Source organism: Lacerta agilis, chromosome 3, assembly GCF_009819535.1.
Source record: "Lacerta agilis isolate rLacAgi1 chromosome 3, rLacAgi1.pri, whole genome shotgun sequence".
Classification (NCBI taxonomy): Eukaryota; Metazoa; Chordata; class Lepidosauria; order Squamata; family Lacertidae; genus Lacerta; species Lacerta agilis.
Window position 1 is genome coordinate 69,251,973 of NC_046314.1, and position 26,032 is coordinate 69,278,004.

At 41.1% G+C, this 26,032-nt stretch overlaps 1 protein-coding gene across 9 annotated transcripts in view; it reads right to left on the bottom strand.

The window, feature by feature from the left end:
• PDE10A (phosphodiesterase 10A) overlaps positions 1–26,032 on the bottom strand; it is a 185,619-nt gene that overhangs the window by 18,477 nt on the left and 141,110 nt on the right. For 7 of the 9 annotated variants that reach the window (XM_033144137.1, XM_033144141.1, XM_033144143.1 and 4 more), the window contains 10 exons: positions 23,550–23,599; positions 20,157–20,297; positions 19,533–19,688; positions 19,064–19,114; positions 12,195–12,274; positions 10,209–10,260; positions 5,783–5,925; positions 4,389–4,481; positions 3,074–3,260; positions 2,507–2,649 (listed from right to left, as the gene is read on the bottom strand). In XM_033144137.1, the coding sequence (XP_033000028.1) occupies positions 2,507–2,649; positions 3,074–3,260; positions 4,389–4,481; positions 5,783–5,925; positions 10,209–10,260; positions 12,195–12,274; positions 19,064–19,114; positions 19,533–19,688; positions 20,157–20,297; positions 23,550–23,599 (1,096 nt within the window). Of the gene's footprint in view, positions 1–2,506; positions 2,650–3,073; positions 3,261–4,388; positions 4,482–5,782; positions 5,926–10,208; positions 10,261–12,194; positions 12,275–14,091; positions 14,095–19,063; positions 19,115–19,532; positions 19,689–20,156; positions 20,298–23,549; positions 23,600–26,032 lie in introns of all 9 variants that reach the window. The other 2 variants (XM_033144139.1, XM_033144140.1) reach the window with 2 other exon arrangements.

A 26,032-nucleotide genomic window follows, 5' to 3' on the forward strand; every position in this document is an offset into this window, starting at 1 on the left:
GCTGATTGATTCTCACTAGCTTCTGGTATAATAATACAAGCCTCTATCCTTCTTACGACAGTGCCTGACATCACTTCACAAACAGCTTTCTGAGTGGTTTCCCGTAAAAAGCAGGGATGGGCTCCCTTTGCTCACTTCAGGCTTTGTTCAATACCAATGTGTGAGAGCCTTGAAATGGGCTAAAGGAGCCCAGGGTGGGTGGCATGAATTACTGTGTGCTGTTTATGGGGGGGTGCTTATCATGGAAGTAGCAGGTTCCCCCCCCCCCCTTTTAAAAATAGGCTTGAAATATTTGCAGCAGTAGAAGTGGAGATCTGGTTGCTATAACTTCTGCTGCTTTGTTGCCAAAACTGCCACCATAAGCAGTGGCTTTTAAGCTTTTTGAAAAAAGAAAAAAAGAGGGTGAAGCCTTGCCACCCCTATGTAAGTCCCCACCTCTCAAATTATTGAGGGGGAGTGTTGAATCTTGGCAGTTGAAATGACACTAGAATGGCTGTTCTCAGTTCTCTACCTGCAAATGAGGTGTGGAATTAGGGGCAGATTTTGCCTCGGGCCTAGTAGAAGGCAGAATTAACTTGAGGACTCTTGGCAGCTGAGTTAAGAATGACAGGCAATTGCTGTATTTGCTGGGTCGCGCTGCAGTTTATGACTTTTATTTCTTTAATTTCTCAGCAGTTTGTGTGGTTCCCCTCCTTCTCTGCCACCTCATGGTCTTATAAAAGATACAGGTATTTTGTGTCAATCATTTATGATTTTTAATGCAGGATGCCATTTTTGTCCAGGTGGATGCCTGGGGGTTTTGTTACCTAAGGTATTCATTATTAAATCTGTGATAGGCATTTTGTTGTTAATATCTCTTGAATACAGTCTTACATAACATTAACACAATAAAGTATAATGTAAGTTACATAAATGGACATAAATCTGATATCAGGAATCACAAGACAGAGAAACCAGTAGGAGAACACTTCAGTCTCCCAGGTCATTCTATACAAGATCTCAAAGTAGCTGTCTTACTACAAAGGAATTTCAGAAATAGACTGGAAAGAGAAGTTGCTGAATTGCAACTCATTACCAAACTTAAAACCATGGAGAGACCTGGTCTGAACAAATACATTGGATTCTTTTCTCATTATACATGACAAAGCTATCTTTAGCCATCCCACCCCTTGCTTTTTCCTGTAAGACCAATTGCAGTCGTTAACAGTCGTCAACAGGTTTTCCACAGCTATCAGCCAATCACCCATTCCCACCACCCTTCTGAGTAATACCCCTCTCCGGTATCTGAAGAAGTGTGCATGCACACAAAAGCTCATACCAAGAACAAACTTAGTTGGTATCTAAGGTGCTACTGGAAGGAATTTTTTGTTTTTAATTTTGTAAGTTACACTGGTTCAATTTCATTTGAAGGGTGGGGTCAAGATCTATTTAACATGCAAGTTCTTTCCTGAAAGTTTTGCAGTTCTCAACTGAGTTGACCACTGCACCAGCTGCCAGAACTCTGATGCTGTACTACCTAGACCAAGAAGAACCTATTAGGGAGTATCCTGAGAAAGAATATTCACAAGGAAAAATACGTCTCAAGTTTCTGGAAAAAATACTATGATTGTTAGATGTAACGGATAAGCCTTTGGGTACACGAATGTTTAATTAGAACAATGAAAGGAAATGAAAATGTTGCTGATAATGAATTTTTGATTATGACAAATTTGTATGCTTCCTGAGTGGCAGTGAATATTCTACAACAAAATAATGCAATCCAAACATTTGAAATTCCACTTTATCATGTTACTTAAAGTTATATTCTTCTGAAGTCAATATTCATAATCTCATGTTGAGGCTCATAACGACAGAACTGCTAGTTGTTTTATTATCAATTAGTCCTGCCTCATAGCTGAATGCAGCAGGTGTTTTATTTCCCTGTCACTGACTTCAGTAAAATACTTGGGTGCATTGGAAACACAGTATTTCACAGCAGATACGCTAGATCTGCAAGTAACCACTCTGTTTATATAAACGATTAATGAATCCTGGCCACCATGACAACCACAGGATTGTCCCAGAGTGTTTCAGACCCTATACCCATGTCAGGTCATACACTTCATTGGTTGTTCTCTGCTGGCCATAATAATAATAATGTGAGGTTGGTGGTGTTATCCACAGAACCTTTCTCATTAACTCCCTGGTCAGGTGTAGACCTAAACTGCTACTAATGGGGGATTTCCTCCCAATGCATATACTAGCTTCATATTTTCCTCATTATTATAAGCAGGGGGCAGAAAGGGGTGAATTCATTAACCTTCCATGCCTACTCAAATCCAGTTAATCATCAACCTCCCCTCCTTACGCTGATGCTATTTGTATTTTGAAAAACCTGACCATTCATTGAAAAGATGCATTTGCCATGTCTAGTATGGCTCTTTGATAATAGCAACAGCTGCTAAGCTGCCAGTGTTCATGGGGAATACCCTACTTCTATATCAAAAAGATCACATAAAAAACATACAGTTCTACTTCTTTGCAGAGTTGTGGTGGGAGTTTGCAATCCATGAGGTTTTTCCATTCTTCTGCTGTACAAACACTGTGATAGGAAAGCTTCTCCATAGTAACACGGTAGATACACTCTGAATGGCGAACTTTGTGGTACATCTAAATAAAGCATTTTATTATATAAGATACGGCTGTTTGCACAGAGTCTAAACTTTCTTTCTCAAGCCAAATACTTAGATCTGTGTCTGGCTTCACAGAGGTGATATTTCTGAGGGATAATTAGGAACATTTTTAAAAAAGAATAAATTGATATGGTCACCATCATGTGAATTTAAAGACTTTTAAAAAAAATAAATTAAACAAGGCTGTAAATGATAGAATCAGCTTAATTGTAACCATTTTATTAACAATCAACTCTTAATCCTGGAACTTTAAAACTGAATCAATTTAATCTTTGACACCTCCCTTAACAATCAAATTAGTACAACTGACTTTCTATACAAATCCAAAATGGATAATATAAATTTATAAAATTAATTTCATTTTTTTGTGCACTTGGCTATCTTTTTGGAACAAAACTTACATTAGCACAGTGTAAGGCTAAAGCACAAAAGACTGCAAACATTTTAAAGTTGTTCTCATCAGTTTTAGAGAAGGCACTTCCACTTAGTTTGTTCACCATCTGTACGACACCTATTACACTTCCTCGGCTCACAATAGGCATGCATAAAATATTCCTGGTGGTGTAGCCTGTGTAGAGATCTACCTCCCTGAAGGAAAAAAAGGAAAAAGATGAGCATTCACTTTCTTAACATGACACCATCTAACAATAATAGTTAGCATTTATGCTTTTAATGTTCAAAGCCATTTCATGTGCATTACCTAGTTGCAATCCTTACAACAAGCCTGTAATGTTAATATTATTATCTCCATGTTGCAAATACAGGATTAAGGCTAGAAGAACCTGGTAAATTCGTAACACATGCAAGACTGAAGCCAGGAACTTTCTGATAAATAATTTAGCCACCATTCCCAACAAGCATTCTAGCCAATTCAAACCTCCATATGCAAGGGATTCCAAGTGTGCATGAAGTGTTAGTTGGAGTTAATAGTGGGTGGTATGGTAGGGCAGAGGGGGTGCCCTCTCCCTGATGGAGCAGGTATGTAGTTTGGGGGTGCTCCTCGATTCAGCTCTATCAATGGAGGCGCAGGTCTCTTTGGTGAGTAAGAGTGAGTGTCTTTAACCAGCTTTCACCAGTAAGAGAGGTACTGCCATTCCTGAATCAGGACAGCTAGAGCAAAATTGCCAATGGACAATGGTAACCTGGGACTTGAGGGACCCAGGTGGCGCTGTGGGTTAAACCACAGAGTCTAGGACTTGCTGATCAGAAGGTTGGCGGTTCGAATCCCTGCCACAGGGTGAGCTCCCGTTGCTCGGTCCCAGCTCCTGCCCACCTAGCAGTTCGAAAGCACATCAAAGTGCAAGTAGATAAATAAGGACCACTCCAGCGGGAAGGTAAACGGCGTTTCCGTGCGCTGCTCTGGTTTGCCAGAAGTGGCTTTGTCATGCTGGCCACATGACCCGGAAGCTGTCTGCAGACAAATGCCGGCTCCCTTGGCCTATAGAGCGAGATGAGCGCCGCAACCCCAGAGTCGGACACAACTGGACCTGATGGTCAGGGGTCCCTTTACCTTTACCTTTAACCTGGGACTACTGAAATTTGTTCTGTGTGCCTTGGGGTTGGTTTGGAAGTTGCAGCTGGTGCAGAATACATCAGCTAGGTTGCTTCGGGGGGCAAACTACTGCCAGCACAACAGCTTAGCTGCAGGACTTGCAGTGGCTGCCACTCTGCTAACCAGCCAAGTTCTTTTGGGTGGTAAACATATCAAATTCCTACCTGTTAAAACGCGGATCTGCATAGGCATCAGGAATGTTGAGAATTTCACCTGTTCTTGCTACCTGACCAGCTATTCCTTTTTCAATAGAAAATCTGCATGTGACATAAAGAGATATGCACATCTTAAAGCAATAGGCTTATGGGGGAAATGACATTTGAGCAGCTAAATTTCTCTTCTCGTTGTTGGCATCCGTCTAGTCTCAAGAGACAATGGAGTGCGCCTCTGGGGGTGAAGTCAAGCTGCTGCCTTAGCAGCACTGGAGTGACCTCTCCGGGGCGCAAGCCTGGCAGTGTGTATGGAAGTCCTGGGTTACCGAGACAACAAGACCCCACTCTCAGCCTCGCTGGTGTGGTACAAGAAAAGCAGAGCAATAGGTAGGGACTGCGCTCTGGATTTGTGTAGGGTTTACTCCATAGCCTTTTCTTCTCCCAAAGGTATCCCGCAAGGCACTGGAGGTTTAGGACTAGAGTTTTCCTTCTCCTAGATAGACTACTTTCCCAGGTACTTTCTCAGGGGCCCCAACTGCTCCTTATTTCCCTCTACAGCACATACGCAAACTACTTTCTTGACAACAGGACCAACTATTAGTCTTGTCCACTCAATCTGCCAGAGCCTGTCTTTGCATGCAGAGGAAGTCCCTATCTCACCGAGGGCTTCAGACCCATCGGCTACCCTCACCTGGTTTAGCTGGCCAGTTGCAGCTGTTCCAGGGGTGTGGCGACTGTCATATGCTGACAGCTTCAAGGAGCTACAGGTGAGAGCTGAGTGCAGGGTAGGGACCAAAGGTGGGCAAACTACTGTACCCCAGAAGGAGCACAATGTGTCCCCCTCTAGAGGCACTACCCACACTCCATACACCCTTCTCTTGTAGATTCAGCACTGGATATCATCTCCTAAACAGGGAATAATATACACAGCGAAAGCCATTTCCTGGGAAGGTGGGCTGCCTCTTAACTTTTAGGTGGTTAGCAGTCACAAAACATAGCTACAACACAGTTAACATCTAGCTATAATTAGGCCTAATCCCTAATTATACTGCAGAAGAGCAGCGAAGGAGAATGACTTTTCGTGAAGAAGAAAAACTTGAGCTACTCTGGATTTGTGTGACTACACAAGTCGGCATAGGCCGAAGTGCAGGAATTCACCACATAAGAATTTCCTCTCCTCTCCTCATTGGTAGGTGGTCATTGAAAACTCATGATGACGCTATAGCATCAGAGATGTTGTTCTGATGGCACTGCAGTTGCCACCTGCAGAAGAACTACCTCTGGAGAGCCAAATCCTCGTGAGAATAATATCAGTGTGGCAAAAATTGTTGAAGTATCTGTAAATATGCATAGAAATGGAACAGATTAATATTGGCATGCAAGAATAGTTAATTCACAAGTCTTACCTTATTTCTTTGGTCTTCTTGAAGACAGGTTTTCCATCATGTTCCTCCCCAATATCAAATAAATCTGAATATAATTCATTGTTCTTTTGATCTACCTGGAAGAGTGCACAGCGATCGGCATTCACCAAGTTTTTTGCATATATCTACAGATAAAGGACAGAGCTAAGATTAATCACAGTGGGCTTAGACAAATCTGTATTATATTTCACAAGTTAGTTAACTATCTATACTTTAATAAACCCTCTAAAATACATAGTTGTTGCTACTTTAATTATAAAGTTAAGTAATTTGTAACAGTCATATTTCTTTTTGTGCATTGATTGTAATAGTTTATCTCTACTCATGAAAATAACCTGAAGCTTCACTGTATTGTCAATGATATCTTTTATATAAAAAAATCCTTTATGCAAGCCTATCCAGATGTGAAATTTTATTGGGTACATTTATTTGTGTCTGCTTGCTTTTAAAGTCAGTTGAATTTTCCCACAAATACTTTATATTATTTTAGGGAAACCACTTAAGAATTATTTTCATTAAGTGGTATATAAATATTGTTATATAAAAAGAATTAAAATATCTTTATTTCTTCTTTTGACAATAGAGATGGAGTAAGTGTTCAATATTAACTTCTTCCTTAAGCACCTCCTGGGATATTTGAGTTTGTGGAGAATGGGAAAGAAAGGTTCCAAGAGGAAAAGATAGGTGCTTTAGGAAGCAGAAAACAAATATTAAAATCAGGGATTAATATAGAGGTAAATAAAGACTCTTCTGTAGTTTATTAGCGGAGAACAAAACTGGCACATTTTCCAGAAGCTTGAACTACTCAAAAGTAGCAGTTATGGGTCTGTATGATATCCTAGCTTCTGGTCATTTTAGTCTGCTTTAGTAGAAAGCTTTATTTATTTTAAAAAGTTTTTTTTCTATTACATTTAGGCAGCTTATTTGGACAAAAATGCAGGGAAGTTCTAACATTACTATCTAGAGCAGGCTTCCTCAAACTCTGCCCTCCAAATGTTTTCGGTCTACAACTCCCATGATCCCTAGCTAGCAGGACCAGTGGTCAGGGATGATGGGAATTGTAGTCTCAAAACATCTGGAGCGCCAAGTTTCAGGAAGCCTGATCTAGAGAATAGTAAATATATTGGGTTCAATATGGAAAAGAATTTCTGTGAATAGATGGAGTGCATATCAAGCAAAGACTTTCATTCATGGAATTTGGGGGAGGCATTTTTGTTTATTCTACTTCACACTTCTATGCCACCTCCCATGCTATTCTGAAAGGATTCCTATCTCTCCACAAAAGATTGGGGGGAGGGCACAAAAAGCTGTTGGGGGTGGGAATTGGTGAAATTTGTCTCTTCCTTCAGGAAGCAGCAGATTTCCATGAGCAGAATCTTTTGATTCAGGCCACTGTGGCATGAACCTGAGTATACTTTTAGGCCACTCAAATAAGTTATCAGTGTCAATTTGAAGAGCATAAGTATTATTATTTTTTCAGAGAGAAATACTATCTAGCTATTTTGTACTATTAGTGAATTATGCCATTGTTTCCCCAAGTAATATATAAAACACAAGTCAGAAAGCAGATCCTCAGGGAAGGTCTATGTTGAAAAGTGAGTTTTTATGCCTAGCTGCTGTTTCTCTGCCTTTATTTATTCAAAACTGTTTTAGGCCACTTTCATATTAACTCTTGTCCAAAACAGTTTACAAAAAAAGTACAACAATCAAAAGAAGCATCAAAACAATGAATAAATAGGAGAACAAGGAAAATGCTGTGTAGCCATTCCATTAGATAAAACCAGAACAGCAGCAAAAGATTTCATAAAGGCAATCTAAGTATCAATGGCCACTCACTAAAACCCATGGTTTTGCTTTGTCTTCTGAATGGTAATAACGTTGGTGCCTTCCTTACCTGAAGAGGAAGGACATTCCACAACTAGGGGACCATCACTGAAAAGGCCCTCTTTTCAGTCACAAGCACACGTTGTTCCCATGGGACACTGTGTCCCAAATTACAAAAGGAACGCCACTAGGCTGCTGAGGGCAGCCAAGCCACCGCGTGAAGCGGCAACAAAGCATTTTTTCTGGAAAAAAGAAAAAGAAAAAACCCTCGGGCACCTTGCCTTTAAAAGGTAGGCCCACCCCAACCAAAAGTTATTATAATTCTCCCACCCCCTGAAAGCCACTGAATACCCCTGACCCCACTTCCACAGCACATTAACAGTTCTGCGAAAATGCAAAGACACACGGCCAAGCCTTAGAAGGAATAGAACTGAGTTTCCTCAGTGTATGCTGATGGCACTTGACTCCTAAACTTTGGACAACCTCACCTAGCAATCTCATGAAGATGTTAAAACAGCTCAGGGGCCAAGACTGGAACTCTCTGGAACACCATGGGATAACTGGGGAAATGGCACAGAGGAAAAATGTTGAACAACTTCTCTCCCCCAACTCCACTGCTTCAAGAAAAGTTATAAACTCTGCTAGGTGTAATTCAGTATAAAAAGTGTAAGCCATTCCAGTCAAAGATTTCCCATGTAATGTGGTGGCTTCGTACAAGTCAACTATGACAGAATATTTTGTTTGGTGGCAGAGAGGTGAGGCTAAGATATCTTTCCTCTCCTCTCCTCTCTTGAAGCCATAGAGTAGCCAACAGCAATTAGTGAGTTCTAGATCACCCATGCAGCTCAAGTCTATGTTTACCCAGTTGTGAGTTCTCAAGTGCACACAGGGTTGTTGTCCCAGACAAATCTGCTCAAACCAGTTTTCTTTCCTATCTTCTCTAAAGGAGTGGATTTCAACCTTGTTTCTAACTTACACTTACAGCTACCCAGTGAGGCAACACAGCTGTGCTCCATGTATTGCGTCCCTTCAAATAAATGACTTATTTCCGTGACAAACAACAAAACCTAAAATAACTTATGGATTGCTGAGATTTAGCATATTAAGATGAAATAATCATTAATAAAACCATCCGATTAAAAAAAAAGATTGCTTTTTCAAGGAACTACTGTTAATTGTGGCAGAACTATATCACTCAATATGACAAATAAACACACACTAAACTGAGCCAACATGTTATCAATCTGATTTATGCCCCTTTATCTCATCCACAAACACTATTTTCCACCCGTCACTGTTGCCATAACAAATCACTACGCCTTCTGAGGCATCTGAGGTGGACATCCTGAGCTGTGTGAGGCTGGTGCCTTGCATGACCTGAGGCCTCTGACATGACGAGGTGGTGTTTTTGACATTAGCAGTCTGGAAGGGGGTGGGGGTGCTACGTGCAATCTGAAACAAGCTTTAGGCATGAACACTCAGTTTTCAGTAGGGTATTCCCTAAGGATTGGCTCTTTGACTTGTGGTTTTAATATATTACCTTGGAAAAGCATGACATGGGCAAAGCCTCTGGTGCAGAGATGTAGCGGTGACAATTTTCTCCACACCTGCTATTGAAAGCTCAGAGCCTATGCAAAGAAATGTGGCATGCCCAGAGCAGATTACAGACTACATTCAGAGTTTTGACAGAACACAGAATGGAATTGTTTTGCTCTACACAAAAACCTTTCAAAATGAAACCAAGTTTTTCTCCTGAGGCTAGTAGCATTTGGGTGACAGGGGGAGAATTTTCATGGAGATTGTGGCAGAGAACTAGAGTTAACACCCCTCCCCACAGTCTTCCCTGATTGGGCCCACAGCAGCAGCTATTTACTATTTTTAAAAGATCCATGCAACTATAAGTTATGCATTAAGCACCATAAGTAGTTGGGGCCTGAGAATGTGAGCTATAAAGTTAACCAAAGCTCTTTGAGTGGCATTTGACAAGCCACTGGCTTAGTTCACACTTAACACAAAGCCATACCATGCCAGAGCATAAAGCTGCAGGCTCCTGGAGAGGAGATTGTGGCTGCTTTGCTCTTCCTCTGGTCCTCCTGCTGCTGTGCGCTAAGCCATAGTTTGGCTTGGTGCATTGTATGAACCACTGGCTCATAGTTTGTCTCTGCCAGACAAACCATGAGCCTAGGTTCAGGTAACACACCAAGCCAAACCATGGCTTAGCGCACAGCAGCAACAGGACTGGAGCAAGACGTCTGCAACCTCCTTTCCAGGAACCTGCACGTTCACACATTCATGCTAAACAACTGTCAATTAGCACCAGGGTTGCTTGCTTCACATTCTCTTGGAGATCTCACTATGTAATGGCAGTGGAAAAAAATATCAATTAGCAAATCAAATTATTTTACTATAGCACTACACAATTTTTAAAAATAATTTATATGTAATTCTTCTAAAAAGTAATACTTCGAACATGCACTGATTTGAAACAGACACACAATCAGGACACAGTATATAAACTAGATTTCAAAGAGGAAGACTTGAAAAGTAAGATGTAATGTTGACATTAGAGGAAAAGATACATTACCATGATATTTTCAAGTAGAGCATCTATTGCGACAATGTTATCAAAATAGGTTCTGCAGAATAATAGGTGAAGTTCTTATTAATAACATCATTTATAGATTTCACTACCACAATGACCCATGCTGGTTTTCATTTACTGATAAAAACAATAGGTTATCATCTATTTATGAAACAATACCACATAAATCTTCTCCTTGCATAGGCTTGTAATGAATTGATCATCTTGCTCAACTGTGCCCTATGTGCCCCTTTAAGGACCACATCTGGCAACTGAAGCTTTACTGGTAGATTCTAAACTGGATTGGATCCATGCACACAGAACAGAAAACTTGATTTGTCATCTTTGGCAGTGCTATAGAAATGGCCAGTGCTGACAAACCCAAACAACCCATCATCTGTTTGTTCTACATGGGGGGACTTATTTATCACATATGTATCCTATTCTTCCTCCAAGAAGCTCACAGCAGCAAAAATGTTACCCCTACAACAATCCTATGACGTAAACTAAAAGGTAAGGAGGTAACTAAGAGAACAGGGAATTGAACCCAGATCTCTCTTGCCTAATCTGCAAACTCCAACTTCTGTACCAGAATGGATGGGGGATCCTTCAATTAAGCAAAGGTCCAGAGCAGATGTATAATCATACAATCCAGTAGATAAGATGATAATCAAACATTTGTGATTCTTTTTAACATTTCACCCTTATAAGCTCCACTCGACGAAGCTATCCATCTTCTTTCATCTTGCTAAAGAAACTGCTTTAGCTGCCTTCAGCAATTTCCATGTGCTGGGCGTATTATAACATATATATTTTTCAAATTACACCACCTCTAAATGACTTTTATTTGTACAATAATACAGGCAATGTTTATTTCATTTTTTATATCCTCTTCCTCTTTGCATTGGTAGCAGGACACTGACAGCGGGCTTCTCTATACCTGGTTCTGTGAGCACACCAGCAAATATTCCCTCCTAAAGCCAGGTGCAGCAGGACTGGAAAAACAAGCTGACCTTGCTTCCACAAGCTACTACAGCAGCTCTCTCTCTCCCTGATTAATATATAGTAGCTGTCCCAGGCACCCAAAGTCACTAACGGATAAGCACCAGATGTATTAACCAAATATGCTTTGAATGTTCCACATTCTCAAGCATCGCTGGCCATTAGATTTCATTATTTCCAAGAGGCAGATATTATTCCAAAAACTGTGTACCTTTTTGTGTTACATTCAGACTGACAAGAAAGAAGAAATATAAGACAGTGTTTCTGTCTGGGTAAGAACTGTCATCATGTAACATCCATTCCTAAACCTTATAGAAAACATCCTGAGGTCAATGCCGAATGTGTACATTTGCTTTCCACAAGAGTAACATAGCTCCTGCCCACCTAGCAGTTTGAAAGCACGACAAAGTGCAAGTAGATAAATAGGTACCGCTCCGGCGGGAAGGTAAACGGCATTTCTGTGCGCTGCTCTGGTTCGCCAGAAGCGGCTTTGTCATGCTGGCCACATGACCCGAAAGCTGTAAGCCGGCTCCCTCGGCCAGTAACGCGAGATGAGCACTGCAACCCCAGAGTCGGACACGGCTGGACCTAATGGTGAGGGGTCCCTTTACTTTTACCTTTTTAACATAGTGCACAAAATTATTCTTATGAAGAATTTATATTTTCTTGCTGTTTATGTACAATTTATTTATTTATTGCTAAGACTTTTGCAGATAGATGCACTCTGTTACTGAAACCAAGATAAATAACAAGTTAGCATTAATGTTTCTTCCGCCATAGTTTACACATAGTCTTATGCATGCCTACTCAGAAGTAAGTCCCACTGAGTTCAATATAAGTGTGCATAAGATTTCTGTGCTTATCTTTCTATTCCAGTTGGTAATATACTAAGGGCAGTAACAAGACATGACATTTGCTACCTTCCATGATTCTGCATCACACATATTTCATGCAACTAATTGAGAATGAGTTGTAAGTGTCACTTACTTTGAAACGTCAAGCAGGAAATCGTTCAGTTCAGTCTGCTTAGCGAGGCCCTTCGATACCTGACCAGAACATTTGAAATACTATTGCTTATATAAGCAAAATGTTACAATCAAGTGTATGGGATATATATGCTATCTAAAATTAGATATATATATTCATACATATACACATCTTTAGCTTTAGATTTATTGTGTTTACAGATATGCCAACTCTGATTTATTGTATTTTTCTAATTGTCTAAAATGGCAGCTCTTACACTGTGAGCCTGAATACTTTACTGTTTGTGGCCTCCTCTGCATATAAATTCTGAATGCAGAAACCTAGGATACCAGCTCGCAGTCAGTTCTACTAACCTGTTCAGACAGGTAAAGTGTTCAATTTTCTGTTTAAGAAAGATTGTCTCCCCCCCCCCATTTACTCATCTTATATAAACAACATCTAAGACAAGCAATAACTGAGGTAAATAAGCTATATTATTTTCTATCAAATCCTTTGGCTGAGTAATATGTACATGTTCTGGGTTCTTAAAAGAAAGAGGCAGACCCAGGCCTACATCACTTACCACCATTGCCAAGTTCATGGTAGCTCTCTCAGATTTGGTTAGATTTTTTTAAAAAAGTGAGTTTGGGGTATTTTATAAAAAAATAAAATAAACTGGTGGAAGTAGCTGGGAAGAAAAGTGAGTTACAGAAGTTTTCAGGGTACAGGCAAAGAATTTTGATTGTCCCTAAGTGAAGAGGAAAGCACTTGTGAGGGTTAAGAACCATTTGGGTTTTTAAATCTCACTGATTCAGTGGCAGAGAGCTAAGTTCATGATTAAGCAAAGACCAGGAGTAGGGAAACACTAGTATGACCTGCCAAGCCTCCCCATTTGGTCTGTGCAGCCATTCTGGGGAAGCCATACCCACCTGCCCTGCATCTGAAATCATATATGGCATCAGGTGTGAGGCTGGTATGGGCAGTGCTTAAAGGGACAAACAGGAACTCAAAGTGAGTTTCCTGTTTTTCCTTTGCTGGGGCAAGGCACACTTCCACTTGCCCATCAACCGATGAGCAGTGGGAGAGCACCTTGCTCAATGGAATCTGTTTTGTTTTTCCAACACTGCTCTTTGAACCCCTGAAAACCAGAGGTTCAAAAAGCAGCATGGGGCTGCTTGAAAGTCCCTTGCAAACAGCCTGCCCTGCTCTTTAAACTTGGGTAATTCCATGACAATGTCAATTTACAGGCCTATCTTTCATTTTCATATGTAGTTAACATGTTCTATATCATGTTAAAGATAGTTTTCCAAAATTTCATCATCTGACAACCGTTTTTCAAAATGGCATTTTACATGTGAGTAAAACAACCAGAAACACGACATGTAAGATGACTCAGAATTTCTTTCATTTTTTCCCCAAATATTCAGTTAAAGACCTCTCCAAGAAAATAGACAATAGGTTAATGACCTTTTATTGTACTGACAGTTTTGCTTTCTCATTCAGTAAACTGAGAAGAAAATTAATGCATGGAATAAAATCAGATCAACTTAAACTAATGAAACTTACATTGGTTGAGTATGTAGTCAGAAGAACACATACTCCCTCCTCCCTCAACAAATGAAAATAACTATATGCTCTTCTTTAAGATGCTAGCATCAAGAAAATGTGCTGAGATGTTACCTATCATGTGTTTTACATGCAGCAATTCTTACGACCAACATAACACCACAATCTGCACAACTTACATGGAATATATGTGTTGTGATTTTGTCACTTAAATCCCTTTTTAGGGTTGTCATAATTGTTTTCCTAACAGTTTAATAATTATTAGGCCTTATTATTTGTACCATACCATCAATGCAGGGCACCTTACAGAGTTTTACAAAAAGAGACAGGTCCCTGCCCTCAAGAAGCTTACCATCTGAAAGACAAGTCAGACAAGGGGAGGGTGGACATATGTTAATGCTTTTAGAAGACAGATAATTTAAACTTTCTAAGGTTAACTATCAGCAACTTCAACCTGGGTGTGGTTTAGAAAAGGCAGAATTGGTATTTCTCTGCTAGACCCCCCACCTCACCCACTTTCTTGAAGCATGAAGAAGCTTCTACCAGCTTCCTTTCAGATTTATCAAGGAACCAGTCTCATTCTGATTCATCTCCCTAGCTAAACTGAACTGAATAACAAGGCTCATCTATACATACAGGCATTCTCCTCAGGAACCAAAGGTCTCTTGCTGAGCCTCAGGTTAACAGTACAACCCTGTAAAAGGCTGAAGGCAGTTTTGAACAGAAGTGTAATTTCCCTCCAAAAAATATTCTAAACTGAAGAGACAAAGGGGATGATTCCCCTATGGTAAATGTAATTATTCTGAAGGAAGGCACTGAAGCAGAAACAGACACTGAAGCACTGGTGCCAACTGGGCAACTTTGTTGTTGTTGAGTTTGAGGGAAATTGAATTGTTGGCCAGGTGGTGGCAATATTATGTTCATAAATATAGAATCCTCTTCTTTAAAACACAAAAATGACTTCCTTAACATTTGTCTTCCCTGCAAATAAATATAAAAGTTGGTTGAAAAGGGGGGAGGGGAATCATGAGGGGCTTCCACAGCCAAGTGTAAATTCCAGTGGGCATTACAACTTCTCATATGGACTTGCTGGTGACCTTCAATTTGTAAATGCACAATAAGGTGTCATTTTCACAGGGTCTTGCTGGGAGGTATTTGTGCAATGAGGCAGTGAATTGTCACCAACAAGGCGATCATCTATCTTGGACCTGGTTCTCACCAATAGGGGGGAACTGATCGATGAAGTGGAAGTGCTCAGAAACTTGGGAGGAAGTGATCATGTTCTCCTGGGTTTCAGGATACAGAGGCAAGGGGAAACTAGTCGGACACACACTCTGGACTTTAAGAAGGCCAATTTCAAAAAGCTGAAGGAGCTACTGGGTGTGATCCTGTGGTCAGAAATACTTAATGAGAAGGGAGTCCAAGAAGGATGGGAGTTTCTAAAAGGAGAAATACTGAAGGCCCAAATGCAGACAATACCAAGAAAGAAAGAAAAGTGGGAGGCATCTAAGGAAACTGGTGTGGCTGCATAAGGAGCATACAGATGAGCTGAGAGTTAAGAAGGGCATATATAAGAAATGAAAGAAAGGGGAAATCACAAAGGAGGAGTATACTCGAATAGCCAACAGCTGCAGGGGGGAAGTCAGGCTGGCTAAAGCTCAGAATGAGTTCAGGCTTGCAAAAGAGGTTAAAAATAATAATAAAGGTTTCTTCTGCTGTCTGAAGTAAGAAGAACAAGCAGATGGTAGGTCCTCTGTGTGGGGAAGGTGGAGAAATGCTGTTGGGTGAGAGAGAAAAGGCGGAACTGCTCAACACCTACTTTGCCTCTGTCTTCACCCAAAAGGAAAGCGATGCCCAACCTGGTGAGAACAGAATAAATGATGTAAGGAGGGAGCTCCAGTCCAAGATAGGAAAAGAGGTAGTAAGGGAACACCTAGCTACTTTAAATGAATTCAAATCTCCAGGGCCTGATGTATCTCAGGGTACTAAAGGAACTTGCGGGTGTAATTTCAGAGCCTTTGTCTATTATTTTTGAGAATTCTTGGAGAACAGGTGATGTCCCTACAGACTGGAGGCAGGCAAATGTTGTCCCCATCGTCCAAAAAGGGGGGAAGGAAGACCCAGGTAACTACTGACCAGTGAGCTTGATATCGATACCTGGGAAGGTCTAAGAACAGATAATTCAATAGTCGGTCTGTGAGCATTTAGAAAAGGATGCTGTGATTACTAAGACCCAGCATGGGTTTCTCAAAAATAAGTCATGCCAGACCAATCTGATTTCTTTTTTTGATGGAGTTACAAACTTGGTGGATCAGGAAAATGCTGTGGATATAGTGCATCTTGATTTCAGTAAGGCTTTTTGACAAAGTCCCCCATGATATTCTCGCAAGGAAGCTGGTAAAATGTGGGTTGAACGAGGTAACTGTTAGGTGGATTTGTAGCTGGTTGACTGAACAAACCAAAGAGTACTCATTAATGGTTCCTTGTCATCCTGGAAAAAAAGTGACAAGTGAGGTGCCACAGGGTTCTTTCCTGGGCCCATTGTTGTTCAATATCTTTATAAATGACTTGGATAATGAAATTGAGGGGATGCTCATCAAATCTGCAGGTGACACCAAACTGGAAGGGGTAGCTAATGCCGCAGAAGACAGAATCAGAATTCAAAATTACCTTGACAGATTGGAGAACTGGGCGCAAGCTAACAAAATGAATTTCAATAGGGACAAATGTACGGCTCTGCACAGGCAGAAAGAACCAGATGCACAAATATAGGATGGAGGACACCTGGCTTACTAGCAGTATATGTGATAAGGATCTAGGGGTCTTGGTGGACCATAAGCTTAACATGAGTCAACAGTGTGATACAGCCGCAAAAAAATGCTAAAGCTATTCTAGGCTGCATCAACAGAAATATATTGTCCAGATCAAGGGAAGTAATAGTACCACTCTATTCTGTTTTAGCCTGTTGAGGCTCCAGTACTTTGGCCACCTCATGAGAAGAGAAGACTCCCTAGAAAAGACCCTGATTTTGGGAAAGATGGAGGGCACAAGGAGAAGGGGACGACAGAGGATGAGATGGTTGGACAGTATTCTCGAAGCTAGTAACATGAGTTTGGCCAAACTGCGAGAGGCAGTGGAGGATAGGCGTGCCTGGCGTGCTCTGGTCCATGGGGTCACGAAGAGTCGGACACGACTGAACGACTGAACAACAACAACAACAATTCTGTTTTAAGGGACGCGAGTGGCGCTGTGGGTTAAACCATAGAGCCCAGGGCTTGCTGATCAGAAGGTTGGTGGTTCGAATCCCCACAACGGGGTGAGCTCCCATTGCTTGGTCCCTGCTCCTGCCCACCTAGCAGTTCGAAAGCATGTCAAAGTGCAAGTAGATAAATAGGTACCGCTCCAGCAGGAAGGTAAATGGTGTTTTTGTGTGCTGCTCTGGTTCGCCAGAAGTGGCTTAGTCATGCTGGCCACATGACCTGGAAACTTTACACCGGCTCCCTCGGCCAGTAAAGCGAGGTGAGCGCCGCAACCCCAGAGTCGTCCGCGACTGGACCTAATGGTCAGGGGTCCCTTTACCCTTTACCTTTTATTCTGCCTTAGTCAGACCATACTTGGAATACTGTATCCAATTCTGGGCACCACAATTTAAGATGGGTGTTGACAAGCTGGAATGTGTGCAGAGGAGGGCAACCAAGATGATCAAGAGTCTGGAAACTAAGCCTTATGAGGAGCACTTGAAGGAGCTGGGTATGTTTAGCCTGGAAAAGAAAAGACTGAGAGGTAATATGATGGCCATCTTCAAATATTTTAAGGGCTGTCACATGGAGGAGGGAGCATGCTTGTTTTCTCATGCTCTGGAGAGTAGGACTCGAATCAATGGCTTCAAGTTGCAAGAAAGGAGATTCTGACTAAACGTTCGGAAAAACTTTCTGACAGTAAGAGCTGTTCTTCAATAGACTCCCACAAGAGGTGGTGGACTCTCCTTCCTTGGAGGTTTTTAAACAGAGGTTGGATGGCCATCTGTCATGGATGCTTTAGCTGAGATTCCTGCATTGCAGGGGGTTGGACTAGATGACTCTTGGATCCCTTTCAACTCTATGATTCTATGTTGGCCACAGCTTGTTTGCCAGAAAACCTTTAAGCAGCAGCACCTACCATTATTTTCCTGGCTTATTATGTCAGTAGGGAAAATCATTCCAGTAAACACACAAAGTGTTTAATGTTAATTCTAGTTCAAATAATATTAGCTAAGCAAATAATGTTATATAAAGAAGTTTACAATGTTATGTTAATTACTATGGAATTACCCACCTACAATAAAAACTCTTTAAACCTCCAATTTTGGGGGGTTTAAGGAGCAGAACAGGGCTGCTTGCAAAGGGCTGCTCTTTGAAGTCCTGACAAGTGGGGCTTCAAAGCACAGCATCACCTGATGTCACTATGTCAGATTGTCTGACGGACAGACAACGGCCCTGCCCACATCTCAGTTTTGGCCCACCAGTCCTGGTTGTACCCTTTGGCTCTATATATACATTGTCATCTGTTATGTTGACTGTTGTACAATTCATTTCAAATCAATAAAACATTTTGGGTTTTTTAAGTTGCCCCACGAGGAGTTGGCAGATAAAAATCTGGCCCACCAGCCAGAAAAAGTTTCCCATCCCGGTGTAAGACTTTAAATCTGCAAGATTTCATACTCCGATTCAACACACAGAAATCAATGGATTGCAATAACATAAATCCTTGGGTCTACTCTGAGTATGACTAACACTGGCTATCACCCAAAATATTTTTTAAAGTATTGGGTGGGCCTTGGGGAAATGGAGGCTCAAACGGAACTTTAGGACACACACATGCCGTGCTCATAGAAAGGTATGTTTTGACTTGTCCACATCCAAACCTGCATCATGGTGGTGAAAGCCTGACCTGAACTGGGTTCAAGTCAAAAAGTAATTATTAAGTAATTGAATGACTCTCAATTTATGCTGGGGTTACATTCCAGGGATAGCACCTAAAGCCAAAATTGCATGTAGTCAAAACAAATTGGTCTCAACGGCAGATGGAATTGCCAAAATCCTTTCCTGGATACCCATACCCCTAATTTGCCAAGCGCGTAAAGCTGAATGTACATAAATTAAATGCACATAAGTTGCAAGCTATCTGTACACCCTTTTGAAATACAGATAATGAAATATAACTTGATTGTGTTGTCAAACAGTTTACATCAATCAGATATTACAAGGCTGATCAATCATGTTTTATATTCCTAGAATCTGTTTACTGTTTTCCTTAAAAAACTAAAACTTTTTCCACAGTCTTACCTCTACTTGATGTATTGCTACAGAAGCCCATGCAAGATTCGCTGTTGCAACCTGAAACAAAAGAAAATCCTTATTTCCTGAACTGTATTAGTGACCAGCAATTCTGCTCCTGCAATGCCCCATTTCTGGGTCCTCCACTGGCTACAGCTGGCAGTAACATAATTGGCAGCCGCATTTCATAGAATCATACTCTCCTTTCTGAAGCTGCAGCAGGAGCCTCAATGATGATACACAAGAGAAGAACCTTGGTAACTTTCAACCAGCATGTGCAAGCATGCTGCTCATTCACATTCAACCACAGTTTACTTTCAACCATAGTTTATTTTCAACTTGATGTGACACGTCAACCAGATCAATGATTTGGCCCAGTGCAAATTAATAATGTGAAATCTGATCCCCAACTATGAAAGTGGCTTCATACCTTCCCCAAAGCAACATTCAAATACCCACTGTCACATTTAGGCTTTACCTCCTGGTGGCTGAGGAGGAAGGTGTCATTGCCCCAGTGTCGATAAAGCTCCAGGATACCAATCAAGTCACCAAGTGTAGTAACTATTGGCAAACAAAGCACAGACTTGATGCGAGTTCCTGATTCCAATCCAGTACCTTTGGGAAACCGCTCATCCTAGGAAGGCAAGCACAGTTTTAAACTTAATGGTGTGTTTTCCCCCCTTATCGCTAAAGTTATGTCAGTTTCGTCTGTAAATCTGGGATATCTCTGTTGAAATCTTGAGGACAAACTCACAGCCTAGCCTTCAGGTGTATTACAGATTCTGTTCAACATTGGCAAAGGGGTGTATCATTGCTAGGCCATGTTGATTTATGACTGGATAGATTTTGTTCTTTGCGAAACAGCCTGCATTTGGGGGTTGCCTGATTCACTTTAGGAAAGAAATTGCACCATTGTTTATGAAATACATGAAGCAGAATTACTGGGAAACTTGTTTGAAACCTCTTTTTTCTTGATTTAACTGATGATTTGAATCAATCCACTTTGCCTGAACAGAACTCACTCCCACATAGGTACGGAGACATTTGCAGCCTGACATTGTTTTTTTTAAAAAAAAGAAAAAGAAAAAAGAAAGTAATTTACCCCCAAAATATCTTCTACTAATAACGTTTTTCTAGATTTGGCTACATATGCAGATACTGTGGTGCCAAGCATAATGGGTCCCACAGGAACAAGATGTGGTTGTCCATCCTTCGCTCCTGGTGGCGTGAACACACAGAGGCTCTAATGGGGGGAAGTACAAAAAAAGAAAACTGTGTTTTAAATGTTTGACTCTTTCCATAGTAATCATAATGTTATACCAGAACAATCCTGAAATCAGTAGTTTACATTCATTTACATTTTTTTGAAATGTTGAAATATGGCGCAGGGGAAGGTTAATTCACTATTTTGTCCTTATGAAACTTTTCCAACACAATTGATTTTGCTAAACGATGCAACGCTCCAAATGAAAATAAGCATGGATGGAAAATTGCTATGGGGGTCATCATGTAAATGGAATTCTGCTTAAGGAATACTCTTGCCAACGGGAGCAAATTCAGAATCCCAGCCATCGTTTTTATAATAAAATCAGGTTGAGTTTTAAAGGAACTTCTCCCACTCCCCTAGCAGTCTGTCAGGTAAGAGAACATGGTAGAAATAGCACCATGCTCCATGTTTGTTTGTTTGTTTGTTGGTTGGTTTGTTTGTTTTTGAAGAGGATTATCATCCTCTGTACTAAGAGGATGGTAAGTGCACTATTACTCACATATGCTTCTATCCTATTCCATTCTTACCACAAACTGCTACTTGGGTCCAGCAATTCCCTTCACACATAAAAAGAGAGGTGGAAAGACTTTGGGGAAACGCAGGGTTGAATCTTGCATAGAAAAGCACTGTTTCACTGAGGGATGGGGGGAATGGTACTGAAAAATGCTGCTTTGGATCTTGCGCTGGGAGAATCTTCAACCCCAGTGTCATGCAAGCAAGAAGGAAATGAGCTTCTTGGCTAAAGAGAAGGTATACGATGTTTCTTCGGGGGGGGGGCGAGAGGAGGGATTCTGGTGGACTGCAGCCATTGCCAAGAGCAGCTGAAGAGTTCCAAGGGGATTTCCCTGCCCATTTGCAAAGCCAACACATGGAGATGGGGATGACAACACAATGAGAGGCAATGCCGTACTAGGATAATGCGGAGGCATAAGGAGGCATATCAAGTGGGAAGTGCAGATTAGGCAGGGAGGAGAAAAACCAACCTTTGATGTAACAAGCTACGGGCTGTTTGTCTGTGGGTCACCTTGAGCTTTAAACATGATTTATTAACAAAAACCAGGCACAAACCATAACTTAGTATTACATATGAACGTGGCTGTTGTGAGTCACTCTGAAAGCTCTGCTATAAAAGAAACCCAGCAAGAGCTGGGCTGTCGGCAAGGAGTGCGGCTGTGAGTAGGTTGGCGCACTGACAATGGCATGATCAGGAAACCACCGGCAGGCAAGTGTACTTGTATGCTTCAGATTTAGATTTCAGAAGTGCAGCAATGGCCTATTACGTGTCAATTTATGCCCAACTATAGTTTAGCTTACCCAACCTTCCAGGTGAAAATCCCATTATCCCTGATCATTGGCTGATGGGGTTTGTATCCCAAAGCATCTGGAGGGCACCAGGTTGCCTGATCCAGTAGAAATCTTGTGTTCTTAAACAAATAATGTTTTGCCTCATCTAATCTCTCCCCGACAAAAAAATGCATGAAAAGCAAGTAACTCTGGCTTGAGACTAAGGGTGTTCTGCATTCGCGGAGAGACACTTTCACTTGCCCGAGGCAGCACCCCCCCCCCCGCAATTCTGGTGATTTCCCCATTATGTACATCCCCAATGCCTTTTCCCACACCATCCTGGAAAGCCCCTCAGCCCCCAAGAGCAGCTTTTGGGAGCCGCTGAAGGTTGCAATGCAGAGGAGGTTCCGATAAAGTCCTGCTGTGTGAACAGAGTTCCACTTGCGGTTCTCTGAATTCAACCCATAAGAAATACAGTAATTCCCATTACGTACTAGGTTCAGTAAGGGACAGCTATAAGCTATTCCATGGCATAAAATGTTTAGCAGAGTCACTAGGTGGCACTGCGCATTGTGTAGAACTAAGTAACAATTCAATGTTTTGTATTCTAGAATAACAGCATAATGAATTCACCTTAAAGCATAAGCCTGTATTGTTTCTCTGGCTTCTTACTATCATTTTGAGAGGTATCTGAAGAAGTGTGCATGCACACGAAAGCTCATGCCAAGATCAAATTGAGTTGGTCTCTAAGGTGCTACTGGAAGGAATTTTATTTTTTGTTTTGTTTTGACTATGGCAGACCAACATGGCTACCTACCTGTAACTATCATTTTGAGAGTAAATGTATCATGTCAACACGTACGGAAAGGTGAAACCTACCTAGCAGTGGCTGACTTGGCTGTGTTGCTGATCTGGGTTCCCAATGCCACACATTGCTGCCCATCATTAAGAGGGAAAGGACCAAGGCAGTGGGGAGCTCAGCACAGTGTGAACGTAGTAGTTGGAGCTTGGCGCAGTGCCTGGCATCTCCTTATCTCAGTAACTGACAGCCACATGTGGCGTTGAGAAGCCAAGTCAGCAAAATAGTCATGCCTACAGCACCCCACAAGCCACAACTGAACCCATCCCATAGCTACATCGCTATTCTCATCCATTTGTCAGGGAGGTAATACTCACAATAATTCTGACAAAGGAAGAAGTTATCAACTATCAAACTCCAATAGACTGGTGTCACTAGAGGGCATATGCCCAATAGTTCTTCAAGGACTTAAATGTGAATTCATGGGGGGGGGGGAATATAACAAAATTAAAATAAGCCTTCCTACAAGATGTTGGCCAATGAAACATAATTTAATTAGAGGCAAGCACTTTTAATGGCAGAATTGTTAGATCTGTGGATAAATAGGATATATAAAAGGAAACATTTTTTTGCAAAAGATCATGCTACTTAGGTTATTAACATTATCTGAAGATATCAACAAGGATGTAAAGTGATCCAGAGAAAACTACATGCTTGGTCTTTCACAAAAACAATTCATAGCTTTTCTCAAAAATACCCCTAAGGTAACTTATGAGCCCTAGGATAAGGGATGGATCGTGTTAATGAAGAAATTGAAAAATTGACAGTTTTCACAATCAAAGGAAAACAGGAGTAGTCCTAAACTCAGAGGTCTATCCCACAGAGTTCAAGGGAACTTACTCTCCAGTATGTGTACTTAGGGCAGTAGCAAGAAGTCAACCCATGGCCTTTTCTGGTTTAGTAATACAAATTTAAACAAAGCTATTAATTAATGGAGATTCTTTTGGTAGGTCAGCAGAGAGCAATTTGTTCATCAATACAGATTGATAGCTGCATTTACAGAACCACATCTCATAATCAATGCATAAGTGCCTTGCAGATGGGAGATCTCCATATAAAACATAGCTTGACATACTTATACTTACATTATTGCATTCACCCAGGAAATACAGTGCAAATCCATCAGCATTTGTAGCTGCCAAAGAACAATTAAAATATTAAGGAAAAGACTGATATATTTGCTGAGGTTGTACAGGGCATGCCCAGCTAGTTTTCTTTATTAATCTTATATGAAGAACTATACTAAACGATACTTCACTAAAAATGAAGTTTATGAATAACACAAAATCACTTTAGGAATATATTACATTCATCTGTGATGCTCTTTACATAAAATATATTCTCAATGGAATTTGGCATAAAATATATGTTAAAACATTCTATTTGTATGCCAGGGCTGTCAAGTATCCCATTTTCCCCGGGATTCTCCCTTATTTCAAGCAGTTTCCCGCTGCTCTCCCTTATTTTTTATTTCTCTTAAATTTCCCGTTTTTAATGGAAGCAGCTCCTCCCCTGCTGGCCAGGGACTGGGTGGGAATACCTCGCCTACTTGGAGAGAAAAACCTCAGCCCTCAAAGCAAGTGGGAGTCGCTTCCTGTGCATACAGGGGGGTGTATTCCTCCCCCTGCATCACCCCTTATCCGTTGCCGCCGAGCCCCTCAGCCGGCCAATAGGGTTAGCTGGTGGGCGGAGCCTGGCTGCCTTTGAGCAGCTGCTGCTTCCTGTCCTGTTTTGATGGGATCAGACAAGACGACGATGGGGCTCCATCGCGCGGAGCACATGGCTGCCCTCCTCTTTGTTCTGCCCCGAGCCCGCTTGGAGTTTACATTGCTGCTCCGCCCACTTTTGCTTCTGGCTCCGCCCACCACTGACATGTGACTATCCCCGGGATAGGTGAGAATGCTGATCCCTTATTTTCAAATCCGAAACTTGACAGCTATGTTGTAAGCTTCTAGCTATGGACACAACAAATTATACAATGATCTTGTTTTGTTCAGTGAGCGAACAACTATCTTAGTATAAACTGAAAATACAATACTGTACAGACAAAACTTTGAAAGCTAGAAAGAGATTCCAGTGGTGAGGGTGGGTTTAGGGAGATTTCCAATGTCTTGTAAAGTTACCATCAAAGCAATCAGTCTTCTCTTATCACTAATTATTCCACCAGCTCCTGTTAACAACCTGCAATCTTTTTTCAACCTGCCTTGATTCCTATTCTTCTTTGCATTGCCGAAAAAAAGGTAAGAGCAAGATGAAAATCTGAATCATGTGAACAAAATTTTTATGCAAAAATAATTTGCTCCACCTCTTATTAATTATAATTATTGTTTACATTTGTATTTCATTTTTTCCTTTAAGTGCAATGCAATGAACCATCTTCAACCTCACCCAGTGAACTACTTTTCACAACTGCCCTCTAAACCAGGGGTTGCTGATCTGGTGCATGTGGATGAAGGCCTTTCTTTGGGATAAACCATAATCCCTAGATGCCAAGCTTTCTTTTGTTTCCTTTATGTAAGTTTCTATTATTTTTAGAACCTGAGATAGGAGGCAAAACCCAGACACCATTCTTCACATTTTTTCCATGGGAAATCAGCCTGATCCATGCTTTCAGTGTTTATTTTATCCTCTGCTGAAAATACTCCTGCTGGAAAAATTCCTGAAGACACCCATGTGGGGGGGGGGGTTGAGAAGCACCTGGGAGAGCAGGGAGAAATGCACATGTAGCCTCTGTATGCAAGGGGCTCTGTATAGATGTAGTCATCATTTGAAAGGGAGAGGTGGGTGGATGTGGGGGGCGGGAGGTTGGGTTTTTGTTTTTGTTTTTTGCAACTTTGAAGCCATGAGGGGGAAATAGTTTGCTTCTAGGGGTTTCAGTGGGTAAGGGACTGATTTATTTATTTTTGAAAAACTGGGGGGGAAATGCAATACTGTACTTGTTTTCTTAAGTACTCTTTATAAAACAGAAGTAACTTTCGTTACTTTAGGAACATAAAATGCATCACGTGTAACTTGCTTTACCATAGAATTAGTATGAGTGGTATAACAACTGAATGCAGTTTATTCAGATAATAATTACAAACTTTATTTTATTTAAGCTGGGGTTTTTTTTGTTTTTGTTTTACAAAATGAATTACAAGCTGCATAACTGTAAGGAACTTATCTCTTTGGTTTTACAGGCAAAAAAACAATAGAAGCAAGAACTATCACCTTTAGTGTAAAACAAAATTATATATGTCTTCCCTAGTCCTCCTGAGAGTCAAGCAGATGTAAAAAGAGGGGAGGCGAACCAAACCCAGTGAACACTGCATGAAATTTAATCAGTCTTCTTTTCAAAGCTATCACTATCAGTTTCTGCATTTGTCATCATATTATTCATGAACTTCTAAAATCTTAAAGTTTGCCCAGATTGAAAGAAGTTTCCGCCCTTTCACACATCAGTTTGTTTATTGATTTGTTATGACTACTTCCAAACAAAGACCGGTCTCTTTCACATGTTCCAGAAGGTGGAGGGATATGAAGTAGGTAAGAAACAATAGGAGTCAGAGGCTGTGTTGTGCAAAGGCTT